The 19,512-nt window shown below is 45.7% G+C and overlaps 1 protein-coding gene across 1 annotated transcript in view; it reads left to right on the top strand.

The window, feature by feature from the left end:
• The window catches only part of LOC144807827 (uncharacterized), a 78,092-nt gene extending 58,998 nt beyond the window's left edge, over nt 1–19,094 (top strand). Inside the window, exons 3-5 of the mRNA XM_078673470.1 lie at nt 14,405–14,474; nt 15,281–15,366; nt 18,576–19,094. Of these exons, the coding sequence (XP_078529596.1) occupies nt 14,405–14,474; nt 15,281–15,366; nt 18,576–18,620 (201 nt within the window). The 3' untranslated portion in view covers nt 18,621–19,094. The remainder of the gene's footprint in view (nt 1–14,404; nt 14,475–15,280; nt 15,367–18,575) is intronic.
• The last annotated feature ends 418 nt before the right edge of the window (nt 19,095–19,512 follow it).

Here is a 19,512-nt window from a genome sequence, read left to right as displayed (position 1 = left end):
CGCCTTACTTAAGAAACCCAAGGCGGGCCCGAGCGACCTAAAGAACTTCCGGCCCATCTCCCTGCTTCCATTTCCGGCGAAGGTCATCGAAAAGACCGTCAACACCCAGCTCACCCGCTACCTAGAAGACAACAACATCCTCGGCCCCTCCCAGTCAGGCTTCCGCAAAAACCACAGCACCGAGACCGCCCTCATCGCCACCACAGACAACATCAGATTCCTACTCGACAACGGTGAGACAGCAGCCCTCAGCCTCCTGGACCTCTCCGCCGCCTTCGACACCGTTTGCCATGACACACTACGCACACGCCTCTACGACGCAGGGATCTGCGACAAGGCCCTGGACTGGATCACCTCCTTCGTCTCCGACAGAACCCAAAGAGTCCGCCTCCCTCCGTTCCACTCCGGAGTCACCAAGACGATCTGCGGTGTCCCACAAGGATCATCCCTCAGCCCGACGCTCTTCAACATCTACGTGGCTCCACTCGCACGCATCGCCAGACTCCATGACCTCAACATCATCTCCTACGCCGACGACATCCAGCTGATCCTCTCCCTCACCAACGACCCCCTCACCGCCAAAGCCAACCTCCACCGCGGTATGAAGGCGGTCGCCGACTGGATGGAAGAAAGCCGGCTCAAACTCAACACGGACAAGTCAGAGATCCTCATCCTCGGACCCAACCCCTCAGCCTGGGACAACTCCTGGTGGCCCACCTCCCTGGGCACCGCCCCTACACCAACCAGCCACGCACGCAACCTGGGAGTCATCCTCGACTCGAAACTCACCATGACCAAACAGATCAACGCAGTCTCCTCAACCTGCTTCTACACCCTCCGCATGCTTCGCAAGATCTACAGATGGATCCCCGACACACGAAAAACCGTCACCCATGCCCTCATCAGCAGCAGGCTCGACTAAGGCAACGCCCTCTACGCCGGAGCCCCAGCCAGACTCCTCAGCAGACTTCAAAGAATCCAGAATGCCTCGACACGCCTGATCCTCGACGTCCCCCGCCGAGACCACATCACCCCCCACCTGAGAAACCTGCACTGGCTCCCCGTCGACAGAAGAATCACCTTCAAGCTCCTGACCCACGCTCACAAGGCACTTCACAACACAGGCCCAGCATACCTCAACAACCGACTGTCATTCTACGCACCCACCAGGAGACTCCGCTCCGCCGATCTCTCTGGCCACCGTCCCACGCATCCACAGAACCACCTCCGGAGGCAGGTCCTTCTCCTACCACGCCGCCAAGACATGGAACTCCCTCCCTCTCCTCCTACGGCCGTCAGAAGACCCTCAGACCTTCAGGAGACTACTCAAGACCTGGCTCTTCGACCACTAGCTGCAGCCTTCCAGCGCCTTGAGACCCTCACGGGTATGTAGTGCGCTTTATAAATGGTTTGATTGATTGATTGATTGATTCTAAGGGGTGAGGCTCTTCTGATTGGCTGATGCCTAGTTTGGTCTCTTTTACACAAAGAGGAGGATATGCTACAAAAGGGAATGAGGCCTAAGCATTTTTCTTTCTCTTTTGTACCTACTGCTATGTTATTTTTGTTACCGATACTCCCATTCCGACGACGGGGAATGATACAAAAGCATGGGAATCTATGAAAGTTCCAATACTGGGGCAATTTGGAACTCCCCACCACCTGAAATCAGACTGATTCCCTCAACTGCATCATGCGAAAAAGAGGTTAAAATATTACTTCTGAACGAATTTCTGCTCTAGGTCTCACAATTTGACTCAGTATCTACAGCAATGAGTATTATTAGAATATTGGGTCATGTCTATTGTCTTGTTGGCTTGATCCTATGGATGTAACTCTCCTCAATTTGTGAGCTTACACAATCTGTACAATTCTTGATTATGTTATTGTTTGCTTTCCTGTTCCTTCCTTCTGATCATCTGTAAAGCACTCTGATACCCTCACGGGTCATGTGTGCGCTATATAATTTTTTTTAAATAAATGTCTATTGTCTTTTCGGCTTGGTCCGATGGAGGCAACCCTCCTTAGTTTGTAAGCTTAAACAGTCTGTACCTCTCTTGATTATATTGTTGATTGCTTTCCTGTTGCTTCCTTCCGATCATTTGTAAAGAGCTCTGATACCCTCACGGGTCATGTTTGCGCTATACAAAACTTTATACATAAATAAACATAGTAAAACTGTCATTACTGATCAAAAGTGCCAGTCTTAAACTTAGGAACTACCCAGAGTTCTCAGCTCTTTTATGCATACATTATGTGGCACTCTATGCCTGAAAGGGTAATGTTTTGACTTATCCTGTGTGCTCCCTTGTGTCTGAACAGAGCTAAACCTCTCAAAAGAGCAATAATGATAGCGAAACACGTGCCAGGGATTGCTTTTTTTAAATTTCAGGTTGGTTTGAATGGTATTTTACCAGGTCAAAGCTGTGCCTTGAGTAGTAAAAGGCTTTTATCACTTTACAGCTCGGCATGGATAGCACTGTCCTATGCTTAAAGACTTGGCAAAATACTTTGCCCCTTTCTAACTCGGTGTGGATGGCACTGTACTATTTCCATGCTTAAAAACTTTGATAGAAAAGCAGACATTTGAGGTCTGTTACTGGTGTTGTAGGGTGCTCTGTACAAGAACTGTTGTTCACCCACTTTTTTGCATAATCTATGAGGCTCTCTATGCCTGAAAGGTTATTGTTTTGACTTATACTAGGCTCTGCCTTGTGTTTGGACACAGTTAAACCTCTCTGAAGAGCTATAAGGATATGGAAAACGTGTCAGGGGTTGCTTTTATTCATTTCAAATTGGCTTGGGTGGTATTTTACCGGTCTAAAGCTGTAATACTGTGCTTGGAATGGTAATAGGCTTTTGTCATTTTACAGCTCAGACTGGATCGCGCTGTGCTATTCCTATGCTTAAAGACTTTGCTGTAGAAATGGCAAAATACCATGATCCTTTATATCTTGGCATGGATGACAATGTGCTAATTCTATGCTTAAAAACTTTGATAGGAAAGCAGTAATTTGAGGGGAGCAAATTCAGAGTGTCGTAGAGTGCTCTATACTGGAGCTGCTCTCCATCTAAACCTGGGAACTACACAAAGTTCTCTGCTTCTTTTTTGCATCTCTGTGTATATCTATACATATCTATATTCACTGAAAAAATCATAGGTTTTGGGGACATTATAATTAGTTGGGCATTTCACTTGTACAAAACATACAAATTCTGCCGTTATAGCTAGTTCAGCTAACTATAACTCGCGCCCCCCGATGCACTGTTGATGACGTCACATATTACATCATTCATGACATGGTCAGTGACATCACTGATGACATCTCAAATGACATCGCTGATGACATCACTGAATGAAGCTTGTGCTCGGGAGGGTTTGTGAACCCACCGCGCCCACAGATATCGATATCTTTTCTTTTTCTAATTTCTCAGGAACTACTGAACGGATTTATACCATTTAACAAATAGGGCTCTTCCTGAACCAAGGGCTACCTTTTTGTCAAATTTGGTGTAATTCCATTCAGCAGTTTGGTCTGTAGCTTTGTCTCAAGTTTCCTATGGAAAATAACATGGGGAAAACGCTTTTTGGGACCCCCATTTTTTTTCGGCCTCCGTTTGACGATCCACCCCAAAACTTTCAAGACAGGAGCTGACTGGAGCGCCCCACTAGTTTTGAAACTTTCGCGAAGATTTGTCAACCGGTGCCAAAGTTATTGGGAAAAGAAAAAACACTTTCTGAATAGAAACAAGGTCCTAACTATAACTAACTACAAGCGACCGCCAGTAGGTAATATATGTGTGTATGTATATATATATATATATATATATATATATATATATATATATATATATATATATAGATATCTATGTACATAATTGCTTTGAATAGGCAATTACTTTTTGTCTGCCTTTCATTCTTCAACTGCAGGATGCTTGCCAAGACTGGTGATTCAGGGGCCTTATGCTGTTAGTATTTCTAGAAGGAACAGCTTAAGATGTCAGATATTCTGCAGTACTGGATTTTATTATGAATTGTGACATCTATGCAGGTGTCCCTGCAATCAAACAAGGTTTTTGGGTTTCCCAGAGGATACCCTTTGGAAAACATTGATATATGTGTCTCAAAATTAGAGTTCCATCAAGAAGGAGCTGAGGTATATCTTTCTCCTTCTGGAGCTCCCTTCCTCCAGCTCTTTGGTACTGCACTCTCAAATGTCTGCAAACATGTCCTTTATGCTGGGTTCAGTTTTTACAAATCTCTAGTTTCTCAGAGTGGGAGGACCAGTTAGAGATTAAGGGCCTGATTTAGTGATTTAGGCCCAGATGCATCAAGCTAGAATCCGCTCGCAAAGGGGCAGATTCTCAGGATCTGCCCTTTGCGACCGGTATTTTTGCATTTGGGATGCATCATCCCAAATGCAAAAATCGCAAATTAAGAAATCGCAAAATTGCGATTACTTGCATTTAAGGAATCTCAAATTGAGATTCCTTAAATGCAATGCATTAAAGTTTAAAAAATAGCGATTTCGCTAATAGGGCCGAAAATTACCAGGAAGTTGAACTTCATGGTAATTTGCAAAAACTTTGACAAATGCACTAAAGTGCATTTTTCAGTTTCATGTTGCGCACACACATGCCCTAAGGGCATGTGTGTGCGCAACATATGTGCACAGATCAATTTCAGGGGTGCAACAGGGTGTCCTTTGGACACCCCTGCACCCTTGAAATCACTTTCTCAATTTGCGAATCGCTAATTGCGATTCGCAAATTGAGAATGTCTTCCCATTCATTCCTATGGGCCTCTAAGCCCATAGGAATGAATGGGGAGGTATTCTTTAATTGCGACTCGCAATTTGCGAGTCGCAATTAAGGAATTTTAAGAAATCGCAATTTTTTGTGTGATTTCTTCATGCATTGCATTTTGCTATTCCTTAATAGCGAATCGTTGTTTTTTGCTATTAAGGAATAGCAAAATGGGTTCTTGATGCATCTGGGGGTATGTGTTTGATGGCGTAGGAAGTATGCTGTAAAGCAGCAGTCCTCCTTCTCCAGTATTCCATTACTTTACGGAAGCAGCAGCATGAGCTGGCTCCGTAGATGGTGACCCATCCCTTGGAGAACCGTCTGCCACTGGATCGCCAGGTCATAATGGTAGTTAACATTCCCAGTTGAGGGCAGGACAACTGTCCGCGTTTTTCCCTCTCTGCCGGCCTTGCCTCGCAGAGAAAATGTAGAATAGCTCGACACACAGGTAAAACTTCCTGTGCAGAGGGTCATTTTCAGCAAAATTGTAGTGCTGCGAGGGAAGACACCACTGGGGTGGTTTCCTTCTCAACACAGTCATTCCTGCCAAGCCGAACAGGCAGGTATCTCTAAATAGGGCAGATAATCCTGCACCAAGGTGGTGGAGGACATAAACTCCATAACCATGGCTGACCCGCAAACTGAACAGCAGTGTCTTAATGACCCCCTCAGTGAACATTGGATCATCTGTATACCTTGAATGAGTCTTAGAAACCAGGGGGCAAATTGACTAATATTTCACTCTGTGTAGTGCAGAAAAGGTACTTACTGAGCTGTGTTGTGTGAAAGGGAGAGAGCAGAAATGCTCCAGATTTACAAAGATATGGATCATTTCTGCTTTCTTTTTGTGCTTGTGCAATTTGTGCTGCATAGTGCCAATGCAGGCACCCTTGCACGTTAGTGCAGGGGTTTCATGTGCTATGGACAGAATTGTTCTTGTGCAGGAAGGATTACCTTCCTGCACAATTACAATCCAAAAAGGCATTTTCTTCTTTCTGGGCGTATTTTCCTTACATACCTACACATGTTGGTTCATATTGTCCCTCGTAAGGCTTTCTAAATCTTAGTGAAGCCTTTGCATTGTCCATACATCTCTTTGACAGACCTACCACTTTAGTATTCATGAGGTAGGTCAATTTGCTACCCACTCGGAATCAGTAATTTGCAAACCGACCTATTACTATATAAGTCGTTCACAAAATATTACTTTTGTCACAAAAATACTGTTCGCAAACTGCGACTGGAATTTTGCAGCCAGAGTTTAGTACATCTGGCCCTTAGTCACTCAGCTGTGAATTGCTATATCTATTCATTTACCAATTATATCACCCATATGTTTAATGGTATTTAACAAGAGCTGATTTTAGCATGATTATTTTTTAAGTTATTTTTTCATTTATTTGGGCGAGGGCTCTGGAGGAATCCCTATTTGTGGCTGATATAATTCCTGCTCAAATTAGGAGGTCAGCCTGTGTGGTCCCAGCTGGTGGTCCTTCAGTTCCCTCTCAGGTTAAGAGGTCTGTTTAATGGGTAATGCTAGGCATTTCAGGGTCTGCCACACAAGGATGCTGCCTACTTCACACAGCGACCTCTACACTGACACTTTTAAACATGCTTCACCATTCCACTTTCTCAGGAAAAGGCTTTACAAACGGACCAAAACGATCTTTTATAGCTGCAATTGTAGCATTCACTATGGTAGTAGTAGTGATGTGGATCTCCAAGACGCTGTTCTGGTAAATGGTGATCATGCACAAGAGAAGAGTGCCTTTTCCACATGTCGCTCTATGTGCACCTCAAATCAAAAATGCCTGTCCTGATCCATCGTGGGAGGCATGGGTGGTGATCTGGAAAGTGCCCAGAGGCGCAACAGGTGTTTGCACCGGCTTTGCAAGTCCCCAGGGCACTTTGGTATTACAGAAGGGGCCGCAGACACTTTATGTGCCCCAGTGCTATCTATAGAGGGCATTCCCTAATTTGCATGGGGGTGTGCTCCATGCAAATGATGGAATCCCTTTGCCTCTGCGACCGCGCTGTATCACAGGTGGGTAGGCAGAGGCAAAGAAGCTCCCAGGGGGCGCACTCACAGTACGCCACCTATAAGATGGTGCGCTATGAGTGCATCCCCTGAGAGCAGCCCTCTGGAGGAGGAAAAGGGGCCCATGGACTCCCCGACATTCCCTTGCAGGAAGGGTGCATTCACTGACTTCACCCGCCTGCAAGGGAATCTCTAATCCCCTTTAAAAGTGCAGGCGGGTTGCCGACTGCACAGTGAAACACGGAGTGGCTGCTTCAAAACCGCTTTGTTTTTCACCTGAATGGGCCATAATTTGGGCGACAAATGTAAAAAGAACAGTTGATGGACAGAGTGCTGTACAAATCAGACATTCACAGCCAGATGGATTTAACCCAGATCTCTTGACTGGGGGTAAGTGTTTGAAAAGTTTCAGCACTCCGGTCATCATTTTGTTGTGTTTGCTATGTTCACTCTAAGTTCCCAAAGGTATGCCCAGATGTGGGTCCCTTGCTCACTGCACCACTGGATTCAAGACAGCCTGGATGATGAGGGGTGATACCCCGAAACCAGTCCCAGGATTCTTGTTTCCCTTCAAGGGAGGACCTGGCCTGGCTGTTTGAGCCAGACTCTTCCCCTTTGGGAGCAGGCTCACAACTGATTTGCATATGGCTGGGTCCAAACTCGGGTGGCATGGTGAGAAAAAGAAGAATGGATTTAACCCAGCTCTATTGACTGGGTTAAGTGTTTGAAAACATCCAGCACTTCATCCATCATCTTGTTGTATTTGCTATGTTCGACCTAAGTGGCCAAGAGTATGCCCAGACATACCTCCCTTGTTCGCTGTGTCACTGGATTCAAGCTAACCTGGCTGATGAGGGGTGATACCCCCAAACCAGGCCCACGATGCTTGTTTCCAGTCCAGGGAGGGCCTGGCCTGGGAGTTCGGTCTGGGTTGTTCCCAAGAGGAACAGGATCAAGACTGATTTGCATATTTCTGGGTCCAAACTGGGGTGTCATGGTGAGCAAAAGAATGGTGGGTTTAACCCAGATCTCTTGGCTAGGTGCGAGTGTTTGAAATGTTTCAGCACTCTGTCCATATCTTGTTGTGTTTGCTGCATAAACTGTAACAGTGCGCAAATAAAAAAAATGTTCATAATGTGGAGGAGCAGTGCATTTGTGTTAGCTCCTTTCATTTTGGTATCGGTTGGAAGTACCATTCTATGGCACACACATATATCAAGGGTGGGATTTAATTTTATTTTAAGTCCCTGTTTTGACTTTCATCCTAGCCGGTCACTGTTTTGCTGTAGGTTGTTGTAAGACTGCATAATTTCCCCCATTCAGAATTGCAACTTAACTGATGTTTCAACTTTTCCATACATACATTCCAGAAGGTTTTGCCTGCTGAAAATCATGCATTGGAAAACACTTGAGTGCATTAATTGCCGCTCCTCGTGAAATCATGATGTTATATTAACTAGTGTGTGCCCCAAATCTGATTTCCCATTTCATGTAGAATGAGGGCCTTGGTGTATTTCCTTACCACTTCAAGTTACAATTGTATTGTAATTGCATTTACATAAAGATTGATACCCCTGACAAGGCACCAAAGTATATTAATGGGCAGCTAGGTAGTACACTAAACTGTGGCAGAGTGCTTTGTTAAAAGATTGTCAAATTGCAGTGTGGCCTCTGTGGGAAATGTATTGGCGCCATCTGTGCGTAACCAAAGTAGCACTCTTATGTTGTCTCTGGTTGCTCTGCTTAGGTAGAAAATGGACAAAGAGCTAGAACGCTTTCCCTTCAATTTATTACTGTAACTGCTTGAGAGATCTCTGTAAAATCCACACAGGTGTGACAGAGGAGAAGTGTATTGCATGCCATTGGTAGTAGACTTGGCACATGCTCTACACATAATCTCCCTATAGCAACAGGTTAGCAGCCCTAGGCATGCAGATGATACAGTCAGGCATCATAGATAATTTCATTTTTTGTAGCAATTATTTCTATTGAAATTAACAAAGGTTCGGGAAACAACTGTGCATACAGTGACATGTAAGTCCAACATGGACCCATATTGAGATACAAATGTTGACTGCAGTACATGCACTAATACCAAACAATATTAATATATGAGAAAGGGGTGTGGGTTAAGCTACAGAAGGAGGGAAGAAATAGTGAAGCGTGTAAGGACAGAGGAGATAACGGCGGTAGACGGAACTGCAAAGCAGGGGGGAGGAGAGGGGAGGGTTGGTGGGTGAAACGGGCAAAAAGGTGGTCCGGACAGGCAGAGCCAAGTACGGCAAAGCAGGGATGGGGTAGGGAGAATGGATACAAATACAGGTTGGTGGGGGTTCCCTGTAGAAAGGGGGTCCATGTCAGAAGAAAAAGATCAGCTTTGTCCAGCAAGTTGTAAGTGACTTATTCATAGGACGCAGTCTTGCACTTCGCCGTGAGCCATTCCTCATGTGTCAGTTTTACAGGATACAGATCTGGGTATCTGTGAAGTAGGTGATAAAGGGACAGCGGGCATAGCGGGTCTGCTGGTTGAGGTTCACCAGATCATGGAGGCGAGTGAGATGGTTTGCAAGTGACGAGAGCGCATCCATAGATTCCTGGAGCATAGACCCCGCTGCTGTCCAGAAGGAGTGGATGGCGAGACAGTCCAGTAGGATATGAACAGGGCATCACAGGGCATGTGACTGCACCGCTAACAGGCAGAGTGAGGGAGCAACCCAGCAGCCTGAAGCCGTGCCAGGGTCCAGTGCCAGCCCTGAAGGATCTTAAAAAGACTGCGCTTCATCCAGGCCTCACGGACTCCTCTGTCCAGACCCTTCAGGAGTTCTGTCCAATCCTCTTTTTCATACTCCACCTGCAAGTGAGCTTGCTAGTTCGCCCTGAAGCTGGCCAATTGCGGCTGACAATAGAGGTGGTATATCAGGAGACTGCCGAATCCGGACATTATGCCTTTATATTAGCCACAGGTGTTAAGATAAGAGAGCACTGGTGACCCTGTTTGTTGCGCAGGCAGTGACGCATTTGTGTGTAGCACCATTTTTGGGTGCGAGACAGGCTCAATTTATCCTGTAGCGCCACAAAGGAATGGAGTGCAGGTCATGAGGATGGGAAGCCAAGTTCTGTGCCAGAGGCCCCAGTCAAGCAAGGTCCCCCATGCGCAGGGGCGAAACACAGGCCCCTGCAGCCCCCACAGTGCGGGGGGGGCGTCACCCTCCAGGGGGCCCCATCAGCACCGCACTTCTGTTGGGAGGCACTAGATTGAGCCCGGAGGGGGCCCCTTCACGTACCCTGCAGGGGGGCCCCCTCAAGGTTCGTTACGCCACTGCCCATGCGGATACCAGTATTGTTCCAGAGAAGGGCTTTATGATGCAGGTGTGATTCCAGTGAGAGGAGCTTGTGGGCCTGCATCCAGGTGGCCTGCATGGCTTTCAGCATGGGATTCGGAGGCCCGCCAAGGCCTGGAAGGTAGAGGATCTGCAGTCCAGACGAGCAGCCCTGTAGTCTGTGTCCGATCATGACCCACAATGTGGTGTCTTAGACACAGGAGTGCATGTACGCCATTTGTGCCAGATGTATGGCCAGGCGATAATGTTCTACAGATTGCAGGCTCAGTACTCCCGAAGAACTATGGGCAGAAAGATTCAGGATCGCAAGTGAGGCCTTGTTGGGCCCTAAATGAAGACCTTAATGGGCTTGTCTAACTGATGGGGAGTCTTGAGGGGTATAAATTAGGGAAGCATGCTCAATACGTAGGTGAATTGGGGGAGGGTAACCAATTTCACCACTGGGTCCAATTCCAGAGAGAGGTTCAGTTGGGACCAGTTTGCGAACTCTAAGCACATTCTCTCCATAAGTGGGTCAAGGTTATCTGCCACCATGTGCTCCAGGCCTCTGTTAACCAGGATACCCATATTCCTAAGGCGGGAATTCTTCAACTTAAATGGGTAGGTGGCAGTGGCGGCGCATGTGGTGATCCGCAAAAGTGGCAGGGCCCTGCTCTTCCCCCAGTTTACCTTGTAGCGGGATACAAATGCAAAGGTGTCAGTGATCTCCAGCACCACAGGAATGGACCAGGGAAGGACCAATAGGGTGAGTAAGATGTTGTCCGCATGAAAATACAGAGTTGAGGGACCACCAGTAGTGGAAATACCTATAATACAATATGATTGGTGCAGATATGGCGCTAATGGCTCTATTGCAAGGAGCACAAGCAGGGCGGCAACTAGGTAACCCTGACAGGTACTTCTACCAACTGGGAAGGGATTGGAAAGAAAGCACCCACAGTTGACCTGCACTAAAGCAATCTTACTCCGGAGGTAAAGTTTTCACTGAGGCCACATTTGTGGAGCACAGCAAACAGGCAGTCCCATTCTATCCAGTTGAAGGCCTTCTCAGAGTCTAATGACTGTGCCAAGGCCTCATCCTGGAGCTCTGCTGCTAACCAACCTGCATGTGCTAGCGTGGGGAGGTGGTTGCGCGACGAGCGGCCTGGGACAAACCCCCACCTGTGAATGGTGAATAGGAGAGGGGAGGGCACGCTTAAGGCGGACTGTAAGAATGCGGTCCAGTATTTGACATCCCCATTAAGCAGGGATATTGGGCAAGAACTGCAGCAGAGGAGAAAGTCCTTTCCTGGTTTGCGGAGAACCAATATCAGCACACTGTTAGACAGTAAATCCTCACCCAGGGATTTGTGATAGGGTAGGTCTGCTACGACCTGCACAATCTGTTCCTTGGTGATTGCGCCCTGAGCAGCTGCATGCCATCCTCTGTGTGACATGTTAAGTAAAAATTGTCCAAAAAGGCGGCTGTCTGAGCCACTGGACTGTTTTCAGGAGTAGAGGACACTGTAGTAGGATGCGAACACATCAGCAGTTTTGGCGGTTTGATGAACAGGGTTCCCGCATCATTGGTGATGGCAGGAATGGCCGTTCCAGCCTCCCTCTGCCTGAGATGCATCACGAAAAGCAGTTCCACCTTCTCCCCTTGTTCCAAATGCTGATATTTCAGCCTCTGGAGAGCATACACGAGGATAATAAGGTCCATGCGCACCTTTTCAAGGCTGCGCCCGGTGAGAACAAAGGGTGGGGCATGTAGGCACACGTGAGGTGGGCCACATCCACTTTCAATACCTTCTGGTGCTCCTCCCTCTGCCAGTTCGACAGAGCAACATCCCTCATCAGATGCCTTCTAATGGTCGCCTTCCTCTCATCCCCTAAGGTTAGAGCAGAGTCAACGAGCCGGTAGACATGCATATGGGCTTTAAACTGATTCTTGCCATCAGGTGGTTATTGCTGGACATGCTGAGAGACTAGGGCTTGCAAATTGGCTGTGACAGGCCCAAAACAGCCTGTAGGGCAACAGAGGAGTGGTCCGATATTGCGCCCTTTAGTTTGGAAGTCTTCCATAGGAGAGAAAGTATGTGGTGAGCCATCGGAAAAAAGTCCAACCAAGATTGCGAGCTATGAACCGGGGACTAGTATGCGTATTCACAGTCCATCGGATTCAAGAAACACCATACGTCACAGAGGCCATGATGATCCCTAAGATCCCCTGGCAGGGCTCTGTCTGCATTGTTGGGCTCATCGATAGGACCGGTGCAGTCTAATACCACATCTGAGGCCAGGATCCAGGCCCTGCCTATCAGGATAATGGCTGTGTCGATCTCCGTCAACACACAGCAACACACAGCTGATTAGAAGAAGGAAATCGCACTTCGGACCCGTAGATGCATACTCTGAACCTATGCATAGGACCGCAGCATTGATGACTAGCTGGGCGAATGCATAGCGACCTCCGAATTGATGTAGGTCTTAAGCACCACATGGGGCAATGAGTTCCAAATCAAGATGGCTACATCACGTTTCTGGGGTGCCGTCAAGTTGTCTGCTGCTCACGATGGATCTGTTTGCCTATCCAATCCCACTGGAGCTTCTCAGCTTCCACCTCAATGAGGTGTGTGTCCTGGTTGAGGGCTATGTTGGTGCACTTGGAGTTGAGGTGAGAGAGCACATTCTTGCACATTCATGTAATGTGTAAGACCAGTGACGTTCAAGGAGAGAACATAAAAGGTCGAGTACATGGACATGGAGGTTGTGAGATCAGGGTGGGGAGTCCAGGGGTCATGAAATTTGTTGGACAGGCAGTGAGGGTCTTCATCAAGGCCCACTGGCAGTCCAGAAGAAGAAGAAAGGGCAGACACAAACTGACTGGAGGCAAGCATGTGTGATGCAAGGAGGATGATCAATAAAAGAACACAGCCTTCAGCGTGGCATGCCTCTGTCACAAGGTGCTGGAGATCCAAGGGGTTGGGATTGGGCCGCTCCGATGCACCACTCCGTGTGGTTCAGTAAGAAAGGCACAATGCTACTCACCTCTCTATCCAGGGCCAGGAGCTGGCCACTCCAATGCGCTGCTCACAATCCAGCAAGCTTCCTCCAACAGGATAGAATTTGGTGCTGGCCCTTGGGGTCCACTGTTCAAAGGGGCAGCACCACAGGTTTCTTGTGCCCCTAGCCCTTCGGAGCTGCTCGCACTAGTCCAGAGGTGCTGGATATCATGGTGGCCAGGAGTGGGCCACTTCGATGTGCTGTGTTGTGTGGCCAGACATGGAACGCTTCTTCCCATTGGAAGTCAGAGCTCCTTGTGGCTGGGCTGGGATGTTTCAGGACTGTCGGCTCCCACTAGAATGTGTGCGGGCCCCCCACAGCAGTTTCCCTGGCTCCCTAAACAAGCAGGCTAGTTTCTCACCATTTCTCACCAGAAGGTGCACCCTTTATTGTGCAGCGCCACCTTTCTTCCATGCTGGCAGCAGGCCTGATAGTGGGTACCTCCTGCAGGAACGTCAGCTGCGTTGGGAGAGAGTGCGCCGGTGTGTGTGTGTGGCATCACCCAGGTCCAGTGCACCCACCATCAGCTGAGTCACCACTGGGTGGATATCCTGGACCGGGAGCAGGACCTGCTAGACCTGCAAGGCATTGAAATTGCAGAAACTTGGTGAGCAATTATTTGTTGTGTTTGTGTTCTACAATGCTACATTTCTTTTCCAAATAGCATGCTGCTCACACTCAGAAGCAAGTTAAGTTAAGAATATATGTGATCCCGTTTGAGCTAGGTAGGTGATCGGCGCTACCTAATTGCACTCGTCGGTGCTCGATATGACTGATTATTTAAGAAGCAATTGCAGACTCCTCTGTCCTGTCACCATAGTGAATTAGTGATATCAGTGAATTAGCATCCTCTGTAACTTTCTTTATGTAGCTCGCATAGTCCCAAGCAATATGTAGTATGCATCTATGCATTTAAAAAAAGGGAGACTGAATTGGTCCACCAAGGGGGTTAAGAAATTAGAATAGAATCAAAGATCATTCATTATAATGCATTGGTTCCAAATGTAGTTTTTGTTACAGAAATGTGCAGTAGAGTTTTCAGGATTAGTTTGGCCAACTGGTCGATTGTAGAAACTAGTGCTATAGGCGATCTGATTTAGAACAGTACAATGTAACTGCTTTTGCCGGTGATAATATTGGGGAGATTAACTGTACCACTTATCTGTTTTTGTAGCTTCTTTATTTTTTACATCAGCTCCCAAGGACAAGAAGAGGGATAGCTGCTGATGTCTCTGCTCACCATAGTAAGTCAGATTATTTATTATTATTATTTCCCTAACTTTTACCTCTGCTCACTATTTTACTAATTTAAATTTTGTCTAGTGAATTTTTTTATACTGGCTTCTTTTTTTACGACCCCCTATCCAATGTTTGTTTAATTCTTGATATCCCTCGATTATGCTTTTTTCATATTCCATGGGTATTTTGTTGTAGCAGGCTTTCTCCTGTCTGTACTAGTCTGTAGTTTTCTTCTGCTTTGTTAGTAATCTTTCCCTCTCCCCTATCTATCTTGTGGTACTGTAAGACTAAGAACAGATGTTTGGTGTTCTACTGTCTACTGTGAAAATTGCAGGCACAAGTAAGCTAGTATTATAAATAATATTCACTACGCATGTTTATTGAGCAGACTTCCTTTTTCTTGCTCATGCTCTGACAGTTAGCAAGAGAGCGTTGTTTAATTCATTTATACAGTATACCAGAAGTTTCCATGACAGTGCATCATGGCTGGAAAGTATGAGGGCCCACTGTATTTGCCAAACAGCACCATATGTCGTTCATTGAATATTAGTCTACCCCTACATTGCGCTTCAAAGACTGAGAGTCATCATCATCATAAGCTATAACTCTGCCCCTCCATTACAAGTTTTTGGTTGGCTTGACTACCTGGCTTTTCTAACATTCTCAACCACGAAAATGCCAAAAATGATATTTCTGATAGAATGTACTGCTAACTGTACTGCAACGAGGTATTGCTGTAGTATTATGTTGATTAAAAAAATTAAGGGGAGGTGTATCTGGCATCTAAAAAATGTGTGATGTTTTTTTCTAGTCGCACAGACCAACAGTGCTGGCTCAATTCTGTTGCAGGAGAAGAGTCAGTTTGAGGGGGAGAAGTGGCGGCAGGGACGGGCGGTGGTAAGTCACACTGCTTGCTTATTGACAATTACTATTATACTCACTAGCTACAAGGGCATTGTCGTGACTTGTGATCGTGAGCCCCCCACTTTAGCAGCTACAATGGTAGCTAAGTTCTTATGACCTCTTCTATCTGCAACTCAGCAAAAGCTTACATAATGAACGCTAAAAATGATGGCTTGATGAACATGGAAAAGAACGGAGGGTTAAAAGAAAGGATGGGTGAAATAGTATATGAGTGAAAGGATGCGTGGGTGGGTGAAAGGATGCATGGGTGGATATTAGGTAAATGGATGGATGAGTAAAAGGATGGTTGAAAGAAAGGGTGGATACTGAACTGTGGATATGGACTGCACATTTTGGTGAAAGACTGAATGAGAGAAAACAAAGCTTAATCATGGTGGCTATGGGTGAATATAGAAGAAGGAAAGGATGAATGAATAACTGCTTGGATAAATAAACAAGGAGCTCTCTGGAGAGGGGCATGCTGCTTACCTACTTCGTTTACTTGATTTTATGATATGATATAGCTATGGTTCAAAGTGTGGGGCATTTTAATTTTTGATCTACTCCCTTGACTCATTGTATTTGATAAGCGAAGTAGATATGAATCCCACCCATCATCATTCATCTCCCCCTCCCTGCACATGGGATTTCCCCATCCATGACCTAAGTGCAGTATGGTTAGAATTATCTGGAGGTGGTAGACCCTCAAGAAGTGCTAACTCCTTCCTCTTGAAACCACAGATCTTTTGCAAAAAGAGAACTGGTCAACAAGCTTTCTCTGGCTCTGCCCCGAGGATCTGGAACTCTCTCCCTCCTGAAGTACGCAGACTCACCTCCACGGCTGCTTTCAAATTGGAAGTAAAAGAATTCCTTATGAGCAAGTTCTTACCTTAATTGGGTTTGGATCATCTGTTGTAAGATACTGGACTTACACCTTCACGTCTTGTACTGATTTGCAATATTTCCTTAATTAATCTTTTCTTCCCCTCCCGGATTCGCTATTGTGATCTTTTTGATGCACCCTTTGTAACTGTTTGATTTGATATGTATTTGACGCCAGTACATCCCTGATCATCCTTCCTCCCGTAATTGTGAAGTGCTCTGATATCCCTCGGGATCATGTTCACGCTATATAAAACTTTATAAATAAAAATAAATAAAATGGTTACATTTTCCTAAGTTAAATGCTGGGAAAACTGCTTTTCGGTTATACCCCCTTGGTCTGGTCTCCAGAGTGGTGGCCACCCGATTTAGGCGCTGCTCTTTCCCCCAAGGCGGTAGTCAAGAATCTGGGCATACCTTTAGACTAGAAACTGTTGATGAAAGATCAGTTCTCAACCATAGTGGGTTCCTGCTTCCATATGCTAAGCCTCTTTCATATGGTATTTCCTTTCCCTCCCCCGCTAGTTATGAGCCGCCTGGATTACTGCAATGCCCTCTGAATTGCGCCATATGAGTCTTCGCTAAACAGACTTCAGGTAGTTCAAAATACCGCGGATCGACTTGTCAAGAACTTACTGGTCAGAACTGCCTCTCTCCCCCTCCTCCAACATCATCATTGGTTACCAATACGCAAGCGGATTCGATTCAAGATATGCTGTATTGTGTACAAAGCGTTAAATGGTAAAGGGGCTGGTTATTTAGTTGAAAAACTCATCCAATATCATCCAACTAGACCTCTTCGATCAGGAGAATTTTTTTTGCTCCTTCTTATTACCCGTTTCAAGAAATCCTGTTTGGGTGGGAAAGGTTTCTCCTATTTAGCCCCCCACTACTGGAATCAGCTCCTGATCCACCTCTGGCAATGCCCTGATTATCTCTCTTTTAGAAAACTTCTCAAGGCTGAGCTCTTCTAAATTGTCCACATCTGGTCTGCCCTGATTGTTGCGTGCCCCACAGCGCGGAGATACCCCTCAAGGGGTGATTCGGGCACTTTACAAATAAATAACTAATATTATTAATAATAATAATAATAATAAGTTGTGACTGCAGTGTTGGCTATGCAATATGCCTCTGCTTCAGTTAATGTGACATTTACAAAGTTTTCAATGCTTTGCATACCGAACTCTTAAGGTATGTTTCTCTTTGTCCACTCAGTCATCTATTAGTACTTTACTCCTTTATTCTAACCTATGTTCTTCTGTCCCAGCTTACCAACATTTTTTTAAATCTATTCTTTGGCATGTGCCACATTTTTATGGCCATGTGAAGTGAACAATATATTTCATGGCTTTACCATAACAGATTTACGCCTGTTTAAATCTTTCCCTTTCGACTTTCGTCAACTATAGTGACTGAATAAGCCAAAGCATAGGCACATGCTAATGATCAGTGACACCCCACTATTCTATAGTAAACAATCTATCTACCCGGCCCGATCACTCTACCTTACCCTGCACTAGAGTAAGTCAAGTTTACTTTACTTACTGCCCATTGAATTAATTTGTTGGAAATAATTTGTGGTGAAGGGTGAGGCCAGTGAGTAAAGTGGGAGTAAGTGCCTGATTTCAAGTTTGGGATACCCTGTGGTGAACATGCCAAATACAATCTATATCTCCTGTTTCTTTCCCTTTAGTTCAGTGCATCATTTTCATCACTGTCTACTTATGGCAGACAGGATATCTGTGTTTTATACGTTTTGTGTGTGACGTAGTATGTTATTTATTATTCATCTGCCTCTTTGGAGTCAGGGTAGAATGTGAAAGGCCTTTAGCGAAGAGCAGGGACATTGGAATTAAAATGAGATAATTTCCCTCTACAGCTGCGCCAGCTGCAGGCTTCAGAGAGTAGTAAAGTACCAGAAGTGGTGGCTAGTATGCCTCCATTAATTTAGCACAACAACGTGTACTGCATAGTGAGTAGTGCCTTACTAATGAGAAGCAATTTATTTTTATATTTCCACTCAAAGTTTCTGTTTAGGTTTTTACTAGAAAAGCCTTTAAAAGAAAAAAAACACTCAGTTTGTTTAATCTGGTGATATTCTGACTTAATTCCTTTCTGACAGACAGTCAGTGCTTTTTATGTGAGGCATGTGTGGGTTAAAATTAAAATTGGCCAGTTGACTCTCCTAATCACATCAAATTCCAATGGCCCTAGGGGACCAACAATGTACTGCTACTGTGCCAGCCACTATTTAATTTTAAATAAGTGTTTGCATAGAGCATTGTTTACAATTTGTCTTTTTTCTTTTTCTCTTGATATAGCTACTCCTGCTGGTCCACCACCATCACCGACTAGGCAGAAGATAGCTTTCTGTCTGCGGTGGCAGAGGCTGGAGACCATCCTCTCTGAATACTGGCAGCTACTGGCCCTGGAGGAGGAAGAGAAAAAACGAGCTGCCTCTGACTCAGGCCTCAGTTTAGGAATGCAGCCACAGCCTCCAGCCTCCCGGCCATTACATCTCTGGTGCCCCTGCTACTTAGGGGCGGTAAATGCTTCTGCTGCTCTACCTCCTGCTCAGACACTGTATTCCAGTGCTGCCTCCTGCAGTGGATGAACCGCTTTGAAAGCCATGTCGGCAGGATCAAGCAGAATCTGTGCCAGCTCCGGACCTGGATTGACAAAACCCTTTTCTGAGCCCTTTTTACATTTTTTGTTTTGATGGGAGAGCCGTTAGTTATGAGTGGGGAATTTGGAAGGGAGTTGGGACTGAGTTGTTTTGGAGATTTTCTTCTTTGGACATTGGTTGGGGTTGGGCTGACTTGTTGGGGGAGAGGGATAGAGAGGGTGTTTTTTAATGTAAAAATAAAATTGTTTTTTTACCATACTTTATGCCTGAAGTTGTTTTTTTTGTTTTACTTTTACTTTGCAGTGATGCCTTTTTTGCAGCCCTTTTTGTTTCATCTGTTTATCACATTGCAGGAGACTTGGGAAGTGAATGAGGTTGTGATGCATGATTACAAAGTTTTCAGTACAATTAAGGGCAAGTTCGGCCGGCCTGCTGGAGGCCTTCCTGTAATGATTGGTGTAAAATATGAGATGGAGGGGTACATTTTATTTTAGGAATATGCACATTTTTTGACAGTTTCAATTTTTGTCTTATTAGCAGAGAGGCAGGATGAAAGGGAGCAAAAGGCTGCCCAGATTTAATTTTATTCATTTGTTACTTTCCTCAGAATAAAATGTTGGACAATCAGCTGA

The sequence above is a fragment of the Lissotriton helveticus genome, chromosome 1_2 (assembly GCF_964261635.1).
Source record: "Lissotriton helveticus chromosome 1_2, aLisHel1.1, whole genome shotgun sequence".
Taxonomy (NCBI): Eukaryota; Metazoa; Chordata; class Amphibia; order Caudata; family Salamandridae; genus Lissotriton; species Lissotriton helveticus.
This window is presented reverse-complemented; position numbering and strand designations above follow the sequence as displayed.